The 16,312-nt window shown below is 35.9% G+C and overlaps 1 protein-coding gene across 1 annotated transcript in view; it reads left to right on the top strand.

Moving 5' to 3' along the window:
- Positions 1-16,312, top strand: part of ANGPT1 (angiopoietin 1) — a 189,373-nt gene that overhangs the window by 111,037 nt on the left and 62,024 nt on the right. Inside the window, exons 5-6 of the mRNA XM_082753146.1 lie at positions 7,928-8,055; positions 13,503-13,604. Of these exons, the coding sequence (XP_082609272.1) occupies positions 7,928-8,055; positions 13,503-13,604 (230 nt within the window). The remainder of the gene's footprint in view (positions 1-7,927; positions 8,056-13,502; positions 13,605-16,312) is intronic.

Raw genomic sequence — 16,312 nt, 5'->3', positions numbered from 1 at the left:
CCCAGGGAAGTGGTTGAGTCACCATCCCTGGAGGTCTTTAAAAGACATTTAGATGTAAAGCTTAGTGATATTGTTTAGTGGAGGACTTGTTAGTGTTAGGTCAGAGGTTATACTAGGTGGTCTTGGAGGTCTATTCCAACTTAGATGATTCTGTGAACACAATCAAACAACCCCCCCAGATTTTCTGGAAATCATGATGCCACCACAACAAATAAACAAACAAACAAAAACCAAACATTCTGCCAGATCTTGTCTAAGTTGATTCACTCCATGGCTATGGAGACAGTCTACAACCAACAGCACAGGAAGAGCAACACCACATCTTTAAATGACATCCTGCTTTTTGATTCTGGGTAATAATCTCCTTTAGACATAAAAGAAGATGTTTACTTATACTGTCATAAACTCTGAAAACTTACACTAAGGCCAGCATTTCCCAACCTAATTATTCAGCAGATGTGTGAGCCTGAGGAAGGAGTTCTAGAGTTCTGCTTTCTCCCGGCTTAAATAGCCATGTAAGATCAAGGTAAACTCCCGAGTAAATCTTGAATGAAAAACACAGGATGTGCTTCTTGCCTGTTAATGGTTGAAATGAAAATAGTATTGTATAAGTTACTAAGAAGAAACAGAAAGGAAATCAGAAAAAAAAATGTACTACTGTATATTTCGTAATGTGATAAAATGCTGTGTAACTGTTGGACCCTATGTCTCAAAAAAAAAAAAAAAAAAAAAAGCTGAAAAAAAAAAAAGATGACGAAGGATATGGAGTCCAATAAGTATATTAGCGCTGCTTCAGGCAGTAAGAAGAATGAAGGAAAATATAGAAACGATAGGTGTTGAAATTCATGGAAGAAAATTCATCTGAAGTTTATTAAATATAGGGATATTATATCTGCCAGAGGATGATCCTATGCTGTAATTCCTGGAAATGCTTTCCTGCTTTTATTCTCCTCCCCAGTCATCTATTCTTACTGAAGTCTCCTTTTGGGGCTAGGTGTTAGATTAGCCCTTGCAAAACCTTAAGGCCTTCCTGGAGAGGGAAAGACCTAAAGGAAACTGAAAATAAGGAGAAAATGGGTAATTATAAGGGTATGTAATAGGTATTGCAGGTAATTAAAAGGTAATTATAATAAGAAAACAGAAGACCACAGGCTTAAAAGATCAAAAATGTCCAGGGAAGGAACTGGAACGGGGCACCATTGATGTCACCTCAACAAAATCCACAGATCCCTGGAAGAATCCAAGAGATGGTGGAGCTCAGTGATGTCCTCTGTGCACATGGGAACAATGCGCAAAGGCTCCCTTGTTGAGTTCTCTTCTGCTGAAAGAAACAGAGCTGGCTGGGCTGGCCAGGCCTGGGGGCAGGCTGGTGAGGAAGCTCCATGACTTTTAGGGCCTCTTGCTGGAGACAGGATAATGGGTAGGTTGGATCTGCAATGCTAGCACAGCAACTCTCATAACTCATCTGATGTTATTAGGAGCCTGGACAGAATAGTTTCATAAACAATATATAATCCACAAATTTATAATCTATAAACTTGATTTTGTAGCAATAGCTTTAGGGTAGACGCAAATTAAAAAGAAAGAGCTTCAAGCAGTGGAATGTGATTTTTTTCTTCCCTTAGTCATGAAAATCTGTATAGTCTAGTTCCCAGAACAGAAATACTTTATTCCAGTATGTCAACATGAACTTTTTTTTTTTTTTCTCCAATATTCCTTTGGCCAACTCTTTTTCCAGATTCAGAGCAATCTCACAAAGAAATATTACTTTTAAAAGCACTTTGGTGAATGAATGAATACTTCACTGGAAGGAACGTATATATCCAAACTCCAGTCCTAAACTTTCTCCCAACTCCCCAATAAACAGATGTGTGCACACAAGCATGCACACAAAATGACTTGTTGGAAAAGACTGCTGGACTCCCAGACAACCAGAAGAAACTTATTAATTAATTTTTCTTTTTTTTATGATGATGATACTCAGACTTGTGTTAATATGGTACAATATAGACCTTTGAGTAAGTTTTGTAGCAGATGATTGTAGTATGTCTTTCTCTATAATAATTTATACTGGGTACTTTGTACATGTAAATTTGCTTTTAAACTTTTACTTAGCTAGCTGAATGCATAAAAAGAAATATAAACTCCTGATGTTCTATCTATATAAATAACTGCAGTATTTTTAATTTCGGAGAAGAGGAACCTAAGTTTTCTAATATATATATATATATATTATTTTTTTTTTTTTTTCACATTGTCCAGATAGGGTAACATCAGCAACTTTAAAATAGTTTTAGGAGAATAAAACATAGTATATGTTATGTATCTGAATAGACTAGACTCTAGAAAACGCACTTTTCAAATCCTTTTTGACAGGGACACAAGCATGCTCTCATTTTAATTTGTAGGCAACACCTGAAGAGCAAATCTGAGTTTAAGCACCTCCAGTTTCATGCATTTCCCTCTGGTGCATGGAACATTTGCAATAGACTGCAGAACTGTAAGCTGTATTATCACAGGGTTGTCTGTTTCAGAGGATAGTTGGACATCACTACCAGCGATTAGGTTGCAGTTTAATGTTTGTTCTCAAGCAGAGGATGGTGTATGATAGACTAGGCCACTGAAACAACAGACTACACTATACCTCTGGCTGTAAATCAGCACAAACTGAGTGACTTTAACTGTCCATATTTTTCCTCCTCAAAACAAAAATAATCTTCACCCTTTCTCTGTCAGCCCTGTTTGTGGCTCCTGCTGCTAACTCTGGGAACATATATACATGTGTGGGCCATGTTCCAGGCTTCCACACTGGGGATATTTGACTGACATCCTTCTGATAGCATTAGCAAACTGCTCCTGATTTGATGCTTTGCAAGCCAGGCATTATTTGCCATTGTAACTGGAACTGTGGTGGTACACAGCAGCTGCACCCAAATGGCTGGAAAAGAGGTCAGAGATATGGGATATCTTACAGAAGTGTAGCATTCCTCACCACATGTCTAGAACCATGACAAGATTAAGGCAAACTTGGTCTGCAGTCTGGTTACAGACAGAAACTGCCATTTTGTAGTCCTTGAATGACCCTGATCTGGAATGCTGCAGCTGTAGGTAAAAAGACATCAGTTTACAAACACACCTTTTTTCATTTTTAGAAGCTCTTCATCTGGGGACAGAAATTTTCACCTCAGATACTTCTGATACAGCAGCTAGAATTTGGATTAGTTATACTTGCCAATAAGATGTTGGAGAAAGACTTCTCTTTCTAAGCTTCAAAAGCACAAGAATTTTATTTTTTTTAAGTGTCTTTTGGTATGTATAGTGACTATTGAGTCCTATAAGAAAATTAGATTTATGTAAATAAAACATTTAAATTATTAACATATAATAATTAACTAAGACACTACAGAAATCTCTGCATATCTCTCTAAGTCACCATAATGAAAAAAAACAACAACAGCTGCCTTTCATTTACTGACAGTATTGCTAGAGGACATAAGACTCAACTGATTTCACAAATATGGCAGTTCGGTCTTTAAACAATTTAGTAATATGAGCATGTTTTTATTGATTCAGTCAACATAATGAACTGCAGTGTGATATTCCTTATTTCTTACAGACAAACCACAATGTTCTTTCATTAAATATCTGACAGACTTGAAAGTGGTGAGATAACAACTTCATTTTCTTAACAATAATCGGAAATTTAAAAAATAATAATAATTTTGAAATACTTTTTTCTGGTAGAGATCAGATTAGATAATTTTCATATAGCTAGAAAAAAAATGTTTTGTGTTCCTAGTGGATGACTTTAGATTACTAAATAATTCAGGAGCTAGTTGCTCTTACTAGTTAGTTGGTGACTTCTTATCAGGCATGAAATCAGAGCTAACAACCAGTGGTGGGACTTCTCTGGCTATCATTTTGGGAAGAAGGGGTTGTGTGTCACAGCTCTCTCTCTCACTTGCAAGCTTCAGTAAGCCTTTCCAAGAGAAATGAAGAGGCTCCAGCCTCAGGTGCCAACCCCAGCTTCCTACTGAATTTTAATGCCCATTTAGTAAAAGTAGCAAAAAATCTGCTCGGCCCTGACAGTTCACAGCTCCTGGGTTAGCACAAACCTCATCAATTTGGGTTCCTGTTCTTCTGTTATGCCACAGAGCAGCCATGCTGCCAGGGCTGTTGCACCTACATGGGAGCAGTCATCTGGCAGAGCTCTGGGCATTTACAGATGGTACCTGCTGTATTGCCTGGGCTTGATTCATCATCCAGGGCCTTAGAGAAAAACAAATGTAACCAAAGGACTGATAACTGAAATAAATAATTCAGCAGGTAGGGAAACATAGTTAGTGTAGCCTGGAAGAAAACTATTGGACTAAAAATTAAGCAGAAGTCTTTTGAATGTGCAAGGGAAGAAATGTATTTCTCTTGTTAATTCTTCTTATGTTCAGGAAAGCAGGTTTCTACATATAGGCATCATTGCTTTAAAGGAGCATGACTTACTTCATCTCCAGTTTATTCATCCAGAAAAAGCAAACAAAAAAGTCCTCCAGGGCTCCAGATTTTGGCTAAGCATTCAGGTTTAAAAAATGGTGATATTATTGTGCTTGACATAGACTTATTTTTTTCTTCAGATACATAAAACTTTGGTGTAAGCGTTGTATCTGAAAAAAAGCTAAACTAACATTAGAAAACTGGTAAGTCAATTAAGATGTTTAAGCAGTACAAAGACATTTAATGGCTACATGTTTTGTTTTAAAACAGCTTCCTACTTACTACTTACTTAGTCTTACTACTCCTTTAATGTTTATTTACACATTTACCGTATGTCAGCCAGTGCAACATTCAGGAACTTCACTTGATGTATAATGAATTCAAGGTCTATGTAATGTCATAATGTCAAAAAAAAAAAAAAAAGTAGTCCTGAATGATAGGGAAAAGTGGTTTGGAAACTGAGAAACTGACTGGAAACTGTATGGAATATTAAGTTAGAAAAACAATATCAAACCTTAGAAAAAACATATTCTACTATGGAGAACATTACCAGTAACATTCCTGGGTATTAATTTTCTGATAACTTTGGGTTGTTCTTGCAAATTACAGTCTGATATATTAAGGAAAACTGAACTTTATGCTGATCATGCTAAATATACTGTGCTACAATCTGTAACAGTGCAGCAGCAGCTTCACAAGGGACTGAGCTTTCCTTCCAGTAAGGTCACCAACTTTTGTGGTAGGGAAGACAGGCACCCATAGAAAGTCATCTTCTCCTGGCTACACTGGTTCACCCACTGCTGCAAAAGAAGGTTATTGGGAAATTACTACAACTGCTGTGTGAAATACATCAGGTATTTCAGCTGGCTGATACTGGGAGGACAGAAGGATCTGGGCATATACAGGGCATTTATCTGTCCTTGTCACTTTCCTCTCTGATTACAACAGCAAGCTTATTTATTTATTTATTTATTTACTTTTTTATTTATTTCTAGTCTCTAAGCAAAATAAAAAGTTGTATTTCTAAATATGTTAGCTAGATATGAATCTCCTTAGAATATCATTTTTCAAATCTACTTCTAATTCATCTGAAATTAAAATCTTACCTGATTTAAAAGTCAGATGATACTAGCTTTGGGAGATAATCATGATTTTTTTGTCTAACTTTCAATTAAAAAAAAAAAATAAATCAAATTTCAGTATCCCTGAGTGACTCTTAAGTAGTTATTTCCAATTGTTTTGCAATGTGTATGTAATGGTAAAATGAGGTAAAAAAGAGGTAAATTGGTCTTTTACGTATATTACAGATATTAAAATGTAAGTACTTTTAAGACTGAAGGAAAAGAAGACTCTGCCCCTGCACAACTAAATACATTTTTAGACAAGAGAAACTCATGTCTGCAGTTGAAACAACAGTATTAGAGAAATTCAGGCTAGAAAGAATGGATTTAATTTAAAGCGCCCTGAAATTAGTGAGAGGCTTTGCTTTAACTCCTCAAGGCTTTGGCTCCAGCCCCAAGTAATTATTCAAGCTGGACTTTGGCCACTAATGCTAATGCCATCTGCTTACAGAAAAGTACTGTGAAATCTTTAATTAACACAAATCATAAAGACCTCAGTTTTATGTCTTATCTAAAAAATAGCACCTTCGAGAGTTCACTGTTGTTGTTTGCCTTGCTGAGGACCTCATTCAATGCCATGTCACAGGGAAGAGTGTCACCTACTGCATAGCCAGCACTAACTTTCTTTTACAAATACAGCCAAGTCTCAAAGAAGTTGATTTTCTAATTAAAGTTCACTTTAGTATGTGAATCAGTTTTTATTTTTATTGACAGTGTTGGATAAAAACAATAAACACAGCATATGTATGGTAAGAGCCTTTTGTTTTTCTGTACCTGGAGAACAGGGTAATCTTACAGTTCAAGAATGGATCTCACTGTTTTTCCATTTTTGCCTTTTCACAAAACCACTGAAGCAAAACATATAACCTTTTCCTCAATTTCCCCATCTGTGTAATGTTACTAATGTCATTTCATCTTGCAGTAATTTTCCATGCTAATATTTTGCTTTGAAGTGTTCAAAGGTGAGATAGTATATCAAGCTGCAAAGCTTTGGCATTGCTGCATACCAGCTTATGGCCCAGATGGTCCCACATGCTGTGCAAGGCTGTTGCTCTTTTGCACACCATTATCATTAAGCGCCAAATTTTCAGTATGGGCCACTTCATTGAGAGTGAATAAGGCGTAGTCCCTTTTGTATCTATAAGTCACATTTTCAAGCCAAAAAAAAAAAAAAAAAAAGTTTTCACCAGACAATGAGTGTGTGTGTAGGACTTAAATGTTGTTTCCTTATTGTAGGATTAATGAAGTGCTGGCCTGAGCCCTGCACAACACTTAAGGACATGTTTAACTTTAAGAATCTGAGTAGACTGATGGATTTCCATGGGAATACTGATGTGCTTAAAGTATGTGTTGTTGGAATGAAGTCATATCCTTTCTGTATCGTGTGGGGTCAGGCTACTTTTGTTTGTGAAAGTGAAGGGAACACTCTCAGATGTTACTCTTTCTACAGGGTATCTCCTGTCTGCTCAAGATCGGGATCCTCAAACAACTTGCCCTCTTGATTTCTCAGCCTAGACTATATATGTGGTCTGCAACATTCAGGATCAAGATCTGCACTGGTGTTCTAATATTAATTGTTTTCCTGCTCTGGGCCATAAAAAGACTAAATGTGATGGACTTCAGTAGCATTGATTTTTTATTTTTTTTTTCCCAATAAGTTGTACCTAGCAATTTGTATATTGCAGACATCAACATAATGAAATAATTCTCTGAAAAAAAAAAAAAAAGAAAAGAAAAGATAATCAGATAATCAAATAACACAGCCTCTGGGCTGCTCAAAAGGCAGTACTTCATGAAGAAAGAGCATAGGCTCTCTCCTTCTGGGGTTCTGTGTTGCTGTCTCAGGTGAAGTCTGTCTCGGATCACAGCACTGAACATGCTTGTCCACCTCCACATGCTGTTGCTGGGGCGTTCTTTGGCTAACTCCCAGATAAAGCTTTAGTCAGGCACAACACTTGCAGCTCCACAGACCTTTGCACTCAGAAGGAATCCACTGTGTTCATCTCTCTGTAGACAGGATGCTCTGTTTAGCTATTTGCATTGTGACAGACTTCTGCTGGTGCCTCCTCTGCCATCTGTCTGAAAGTTTCATAGTAGTTCTTTAACAGAATTTAACAAATACATTGACTGTGGAAGGACCACAGTATAGTTATTACTGTGCAAGTTTAAAAGGAATGCAATGTGCAAAAGTGAGTCTCTTTGATACAGAAATGCTTAAGATTGCTGATAACTTATGATAATATGATAATATGATAATAAAATATTATTGTAATATGATGATATGATAACTTATGTTATCATATTTTTCTCTTTTGCAGTTTTACTTAAGAATGCAAAAAAGGAGGAAGAAAAGCCTTTCAGAGACTGTGCAGATGTATACCAATCTGGTTTTAACAAAAGTGGGGTCTACACTATTTATATTAACAATGTGTCAGATCCTAAAAAGGTAAGGAAAATACTTGTTTTATTTTCTTATTTGTTGATGTCATGTTGCCCTGGCCTTAAAAAAACATTTGGTACCTTTACAAAAGTTCTCATTCTTCAAACTATTGCACTGATATAAATAACCTGTGTTGTATTCCAGCTTGAAAAAATACAATAGAATAAAGCAGAGGATAAACTGTAGTATTCCAGACATTCTTCTTTCTCCCTGACAGATAATCCTTCCTAAATTCTGACATACACTCAACAACCGACTCACTTCCTCCCACTCAGCAAGTTTAGTTGATTCAGACTATGGCCACAAATAAGTCTGCAATAACATACAGAAGATTATTATCTTCTATCATAAAATTATTATTTTCTTCTTTGATATTAACTTCTATTACAACATGCTGTAATGAGGAAGCTTATAGGGAGATGATCTAGTAGCAGAGAAAGAAATAGCAGAATGAGTAGGTTTAAATATAGATATAAATTGTACTTTTCTTGTAGGGAATAGATATTTGGCTGCAGAGAACAAAAAAAAACTAAATATTAGCCCTGTTTGAAATGATGAAACAGGTTTTCTTGTCCTTCTCTTAAAAGATCCTTGGGATTTTTTTTTTTTGATGAAAACAAAATATTTGAAAAAAATAAAAATGAAAGAAGACTTTTTTTTTTAAGAATGCTTTTGGGACTGAGGTGTATGAGCCAGTTGAGGCTAGGAAGCTGGAAGAGTAGCCTAAACCTAATTTACACATGGAGAAATTCCAGCTTGTCCTTCTGTCAGAGCACTACTTGGAGTAACCACCAACAAGGCCATGTGCTCTTTACCTCCAAGAGAAAAATACAGTGGTGTCCTGCAAGTGGGCCAGACAGGAGGGAAGGAACTCTGCAAACAAAACAAGGCAGTAACGAATATTACCAATGTAACTCTCTATTGGCATTTTATAATTATACTAAGATATTTAAAATGTATTTCTAAACTGAATTTGGTTTTATTATAGGCCTTTGGAAGCCTGTGAATGTCAAGTCATTATAGTTTACTAATGAATTAGGATTCATTAAACCATGAGTTTAATTAGGATGGGAGATTACTATGAGCAAAGGTCAATACAGCTCTGATTAATATGAATAGACAATTAACATGACATGAAATATGGAGACACTCTTAAACATTACTGAACAGGTCAAGAAGAATAAAAGTAGTTCTGTAGAATCTGTGCAACTCAAAACAAAGATGTTACATCAAAGTTGGAATTGTATATACAGATTAGTATTGGATTTTCTTAGCCTTATTAAAGTTCATAGACAACCTCCAGAAGTTGGACTGCATGGAAAAACAGCGGTTACCTGAAAGCACTACAACACCGATGCTCCTGGTATATTTACCCTAAACATCCTCCACTGGTAACACAAAGACAATGGCACTATGGAAGCTATTCTGTGTTTCTGCTATATCACCATTTGCAGACACTGTTATCAATCAATACAGGCAGCCCAAATCAGCTAGTATCATTGAATTATTTTTTTCCTGGAGGTTTCCCGTTTTTAGCAAGAAAATGTGGGAATGTGTGTCAGTATGCTGAGGGGTTTCTGCTAGCACCTGTTTCTGTCTTGCACTAGTGATAACACAGCAAGAGCTGATCCTGAGCGTGTTCCTGTTAGTCAAGTGAGGAGTCTGATTGCTTTAACAGATGTTTTTTCAGACATTAAGGTTGTATTAGCACTCTGCAAGTTAGTGCTGTGCAGAGATAGCTGAACTAATTCCAGCTGAGATAGCTTAAAAATCACATCAGTGCAGCACTGTGCCAGGACTAATTAGCCCAGAGGTAGCACCATACTGACACAGTTAGATTACTCCAGGACCCAAACTAATATCCCGATAGGTATTCTGTGGAGACATACTCACATGTTTAAAGCAGGCTTAGTTACCTGGAGTATCACAATGCAATGCACAGTTCTGACATGTCTTAAGAGGACTAATATATTGTTGCCTTCTGTAATACTCACAACCACTGTTAACTATCTCATTTATAGTAATTTTATATTTCGTGTTACAAAAACAGACCTTCATTTTATATTTCCTAAGGGATACTTACTAGCATCCTGACATTCACTAGAAAATATCCTTTCATCATCTATATAAATGTTACTGTCAGTTCTATTTTTTTGCTCTTTATTACCTTCCTTACCATTTATATCCCTCATTTTTATATGCATAAAAATGTAACTTGCAATTTTTCTTTCATGTCTTCAGCTTCAACAGTTTATTAGCTTAAAGTGTCTTCAAACCCTGCATCAAAAATAAGTGAATCATTTTTTAAAAAAGGACCTTAATAATATTCCATTATTATTATTATCATTATTTAGAAGGGAAGAGAAAAAGGGGAAAAAAAAAAAAAAAAAAAAAGATTGCTTTAAAGTACTAAGCTAATTGAATGGCTGACTTTGGAGTCTGTGTGTGTGTGCGTGCAATGCCTCATGGTGTTTGACAGATGATTGTCCTTGGGTCATAGTGACAGCAAAGGCAATAAGAGTCCTCTCAGTGTCCCGTAAAGCTGAGGTCAGCTACTGGGGAAACAGTGGCTGATGAGAAGTGGAGGGGCAGTGAGGGTGAAACTGTCACTGTTTAGGGAGCTGAAGGAAGCCAAGGGGACAGCTCTAGGAGTGCTGATAACATTTTCCCATGGTATTGGACTTTCTTGCTACTTGCTCTAACATCCTCCAAAGTTATCAAAAGGATGACTTCTACTAACTTCTGTGTGAACTGCACTGAAAATGTCATGTTAGTAGTGGGGTGTTTATAGCTGTGTCCTTACAACTCTGCAAAAATTCTGTGTTGGCATGAACTCAGTCTTCAAACCCTTCTGCCCTGCTTTCTGCCTGTGGACTGCCTACCAGCTTCACATTGATGACTTCTCTGAGTGTATCTGCCAGAATTTTAGCCCATTGACTACATGCAGACCACATACACTGTGGAGACTGTGATTCTGGCATGCTTGCCAACATCCTTGGTATCTGCATAGTAAAGACGTTCCCTGAATCGCAAATGGCTGATCTTGAGCTTTTTGCTATAGGCCAACAATGTAGACTAGTGTGCAAGCACTTACAGTACAGTATAAGGTAATCTCTCTCCTTTTGTCTACTTTAGAATTGTTCTGATCTTTAAATGGTTATTGTAATGTTTATAATAATTTAGTCCATAGAGTTTAAATATGTACTATATGTACATATGTAAATATGTACTAATAATCCCATATGTACTAATAATCACATATCTAATATGCTTTAATATGCCTTTCAATAGCTTGGGTATTTTTACCCATGCATTTAAGGAAGGCAGTAGTGCACTGCTTTGGATACCTTTTTAATCTAAATTGGGTTCTTTAATTGATGATAAACTCAGAATCTACAGATGAATAAAAATTCTAAATCAGTTTTCTTCCTCCTTTTCTTTTTTAGTAGAGGATTAAACATCAGAACATGTTAGAAAGTTGTTTAATGGTTGCGTGCTCTGACCTTGTCTGGGACAGAAGCCAGTCCAGGACACTTGTTGGCTAGAACTATAAGCAGCAAACATCTATAAGGAGCTTGGCACTCCTGCTAATATGGCAGGTGTTTGCGTCTACCACCATGTAAAGTGCCAGACCACACAATGAAAGCTAGTGAATTACGTGCTGCTGTAAATCTTTCTTTCACTATAGTTTTCTCTTTTAATCTGCTATATTATTTAAAAAGTACTGGAGTATTCTAATAGGTATTTTGTTATATTTTTGAATAGAAAAAGACTTACACTTTTTTTTTTCCTATCTTTAAAATAAGTAGTCTTAATACAGATGAAGATTTAATGCTTTAAAAATTGGCAGAGGATTCATAGCAGCTTGAAGTGACTTATAAGGAAAGTGAATCCATCATTTAGAAATTCTCACTATAAATCAGTCTAAAAAAAAAAAAATCCTGTAGATAAATGTTTTGACTCACAGTGTCTTCCCTGAATGAGGAATAGGGCCAAGAAGTTTGTCAAGCAGTCATGAGTGTTTTTTTTTTTTTTTTTTTTTTTTTTGTGGTTTCTCTAAATCAAGTTCACATGCTTGCACTGTTCAATATTCTGTTTCCTTCCTATACCTACACTGTGAATTCATTTGGCATGCCTAGAGCAACTTAAAACAAAAGCACTTGCACAGGATTACTATGACAATGCTTATGACTAGGAAATACTTCAAATTGTTTTGCCTGAGGGTGGAATATGGCTGTCTAAGGAAGATTTTTTATTTAACTGTATTGGATACTAACCTTCAATTTGGCAAAGCAACTTAAAGCTTTAAGTTACTGTCCAGTGTTGCCTTGTTGATGGGAATGCCAGAAGCTAAGCAGGTAGATGACTCTTCTTCGACCTTCTTACATATGAACATCTTTCTTAAAAAGGTGAATATAACAATACAAGTGCACAGTCAAGTGAAATTTAGGATAGCTGCAGTGCCATTATGTGATAGATGAATACCTGGGAATTAAAATTTGCTTCAATGAGTAGCACTGGGAGACTTAGTTGGGTCTTAAAATCAAGTGTCCTATAATAATGAGTACTATCATTTGCCACACACCAAGAAAAGTGAATAGCTAAGCAGTGTTCATAATTTTTCATAATTTATTTTGTATGATTTAAAAAAGATAATGTAATGAGTGGAAAAATAATAAAAAAAATAATATCCATTTTTAAAATTTAAGATTGTTAATAGATTTCAATTGACACAATATTCTAACATTAAGCTTCAGCAACATTGTTAAACTGTTAAATTACCCTTAATACACAGACTTTCAATATCAAAGTTAGAATTTTATCAGTGCAATGATGGCAGGATATGATCTTAGAGGTTCAGCACAGGTGTTAGTGTGATAAGACCTCTGTACTTGAGTCTGTTCCTATGTTCTCTGTCATCCACAAAACAGGCTAGACTGAGATCAATTATCTGTGTTTTCAGACACTGCCTGACACACTGACACATTACAATGCAAGTCAAACCAGAATAATCTCATCTTTGCTACATTTTGGACCCCTTGAATTGGTATTTCCTGTAAGAATTCCTAAAGCTTCTTTCTTAGAATGTGATATAACTATAGGGAACATTATTATCACTGAAAAACACACCTCTGTTTGGAAGAAGGCAGAAGTTTCAGGGGAACTGCAGAGAAAATACAGAAGGAACATAAAAGGAATGTGAAGAGGAAAACTGAGGATGCTGAGGGAGGTGATGGGGAAATATTCTTGTGCAATATGCTGAACGAATAGGAAACTTTACAGGGATAATTACTCTGAACATAAGAGCTCAGAATGTTCTAATGAGGGTTGTGAGAATGAGGCATGAATCCATAGGAAAACAGACTTCCTTAATGCCATTATTCACATTTTCGCCTCTCTAAAATGACAGAATTCCAAAGCAAGTATCTCTTCTTTTTTTTATTACTGCACAGGTCTTTTGCAATATGGAAATAGCTGGAGGAGGATGGACAGTTATACAGCACCGAGAAGACGGGAGTTTGGATTTCCAAAAAGGCTGGAAAGAATACAAAATGGTAAGGTGAAAAATATGGAACAGCTGTACAGTTAGTTACATTTCAAATAGTACTGTCAATTAGTACTGTCTTATGCTGATAGGTCTGTCTATAATGGTCTGATATAGTCTTTTATGAGCTACCTTTTTCAAGTCTGTTACTTTTTTAAAGTCATAATACTATTTTTACTCAATTAGTTTGGTATTATTTCCCATAACGTAGGCTTTCTGTCAGATCAGTTACTAAGTTTAAAATGAGGTCATGCTCAGGCATAAGCAGTAAAGAATATCATTGTCTGCCCTTCTGAAGTTTTGACTTGCTTTGATGTTAAGGTGTAATGAGGATGTGATGATGTTCCTAATCCATAGATGTTTTCAGCTAAGGGGAGCTCCTTCAGAACTTGGAGCATCTTAGATAGGAATGAAGAGTTTTACTGGGGTCTATCCCAAGCCATACAACACCTCTGCCAATCAAGCCAATGCACTGGAAATGTTGATACTTCAGATAGGATTAAAAGAAAATAAATAACTTACCAAATTACAGATGCCATGACTTTATCTGGCTATTTTCCCATTGCAAACTCAAAAAAATTTTACTCCAGTCTAAACAACTTCTGAACTTTTCATTTGCTCCATGATCACACTTCTTGATGGAGCTTCTCCTTTTCTTTGAGTCCCCACGGACTGGCTTATATTGCAGTGACATTCCCAATGAAATTTTCAGAACTATGCAATCAGCTTGGAATAGGAAAATCTTTTTTCCAATGTTTTTCAAAAAACACCATATGAAAATAGAATTTAGAATGTTTTAATAAGAAAGCAATCTTACATCAGTAACAATTTATATGGGAAAAAGTTCTTTTATGGAACTTATTATTTCAGAAAAAAAAAAAATCAAATTATTTAACAACCAAAATGTCCTTTTGGATTCCATGGATCCTTTGTTTTCAATATTTGTATATCACTGGAAAATATAAGCTACAGGGATAGAATTAGTCATTTGGATTCAGATCTCTCCTACTATGGAAAGTTAGACGATGCAATCTATTTCATAATATATGTGAAGTAAAAATAATATTGAAATAACAAATATTTTTGAATTTATTTTCAAAATTGAACACAATTTTTTAGAATTCGTACAGAATGAAAAATCAGATTCTGTTTGGAGTTTTAAGTTAGCAGAAAATATGAAAACTATTCTACTCTATTTTGATTTGGAGTCAAATAAATTTTAAAACATAATTTATTTGGGGAACCAGAAATTTTAAGATTATCTTAGTTTTACTTACAAGGAAATTAGAATTTGTATATGCAAACAAACTTACTCTCTACATATCTGTTGTTTGAACTTATAGACACTACATTAGTTATTTGAGATTTACTCTGGTATTTTCTCCTGAAAATTTTCTGAGACCACTTAAAAAAAAACAGCTCTTCTATTTAAAAGTTTCCTTTGCAATGGTATGAACCTGTTAACAGTTATGAAGTTTATGTCTGGTTCATGCAGTCTGAATTCATTTTGCTTTTCCTTACAGATACCATAGTCTTTCTTATAAGAGATACTTTTTTTATACCAAATAAAAAGGATCTGTTTTGGACTTTTACTGATAATTATCCTAGGAGTAATGAGAAAAGTTGGGACATAGGTTTGTCTCTGCTTTCTGAACCGTTCTACTAAAGTAACTAATTGAGGTTCCTAGCTGCGAATATTTTATACGAACAAATATTGGATGATGGAGGACAGTGGAAACTCTGCAGATTACTGAAATATGATGGACTATGAGCTTCAAGAACATCACTGATGTCATAATTTCCTCATTGTTCAGAAAGTGTGTCCAGGTTTTATTAGATCACATCATAGCTCCTTCTTGACATATCTACCTGCTCTTTCTTCCAAAGGAAGCGAGGTAGTATGGTAGGAGATGCAATGTTTCTTAAAACAAGTTCAGACATTGCTTTCCAGATTTGCTAAAACATTCTTGTTTTGCTAGTAGTTCACTAGGGCCTCTAATCTAACTGAAATAAACAATATCATAACAACATAATATCAACAATAATAAGTCTCTGGGGGTTCTTTTACTTTCAGTGCATTTGGTTCTTATTGGAAAAGAATCTTGAAAACTGGGAAATTTTCAGTTACAAACAGCTACTGACTGACAGCTTTTGAGCTGGGACTCAGGCCACCAGACTGCAGTGCTGCAAGTACCCTTAGAAGTTACTGGCTTGTCTGGTTTTAGGAGGCCATCGCACATTTTCTCTGACTATAAACTGAGGTCCTTATAGCAGGTAACTCAGAAAGGGTGTATCATAGAATGAATCATAGAATGGCTTGAGTTGGAAGGGACCTTAAAGATCATCTAGTTCCAACCCCCCTGACATGGTCAGGGATGCCACCCACTAGATCAGGTTACCCAGGGCATCATCCAACCTGGTCTTGAACACCTCCGGGGATGGGGCATACACAGCTTCTCTCAGCAACATGGCATAATCTCTGCAAAGGTGAGTGACAGCACTGCTGGGTTACAGGAATTACCCAGCACCAATTCACCCTGCAGACAGTCTTTGAGACGATCATTGTCTTTTATTCAGTTTCATGCTGGTGCCTTCAGTGTATATAGAATTACCTGAGTTTCTGTTCAATTTTCCAGACACCAACACAGGAAACACATTGATAGAGAGATAAAGTAGCTATAAATATTTCAAAATTAGGAAATACACAGCTCAATCCAT

Source organism: Aythya marila (assembly GCF_965140915.1).
Source record: "Aythya marila genome assembly, chromosome: 2".
Classification (NCBI taxonomy): Eukaryota; Metazoa; Chordata; class Aves; order Anseriformes; family Anatidae; genus Aythya; species Aythya marila.
Note: the sequence above shows the minus strand (reverse complement) of the source record. Positions and strands in the feature narration are given on the sequence as shown.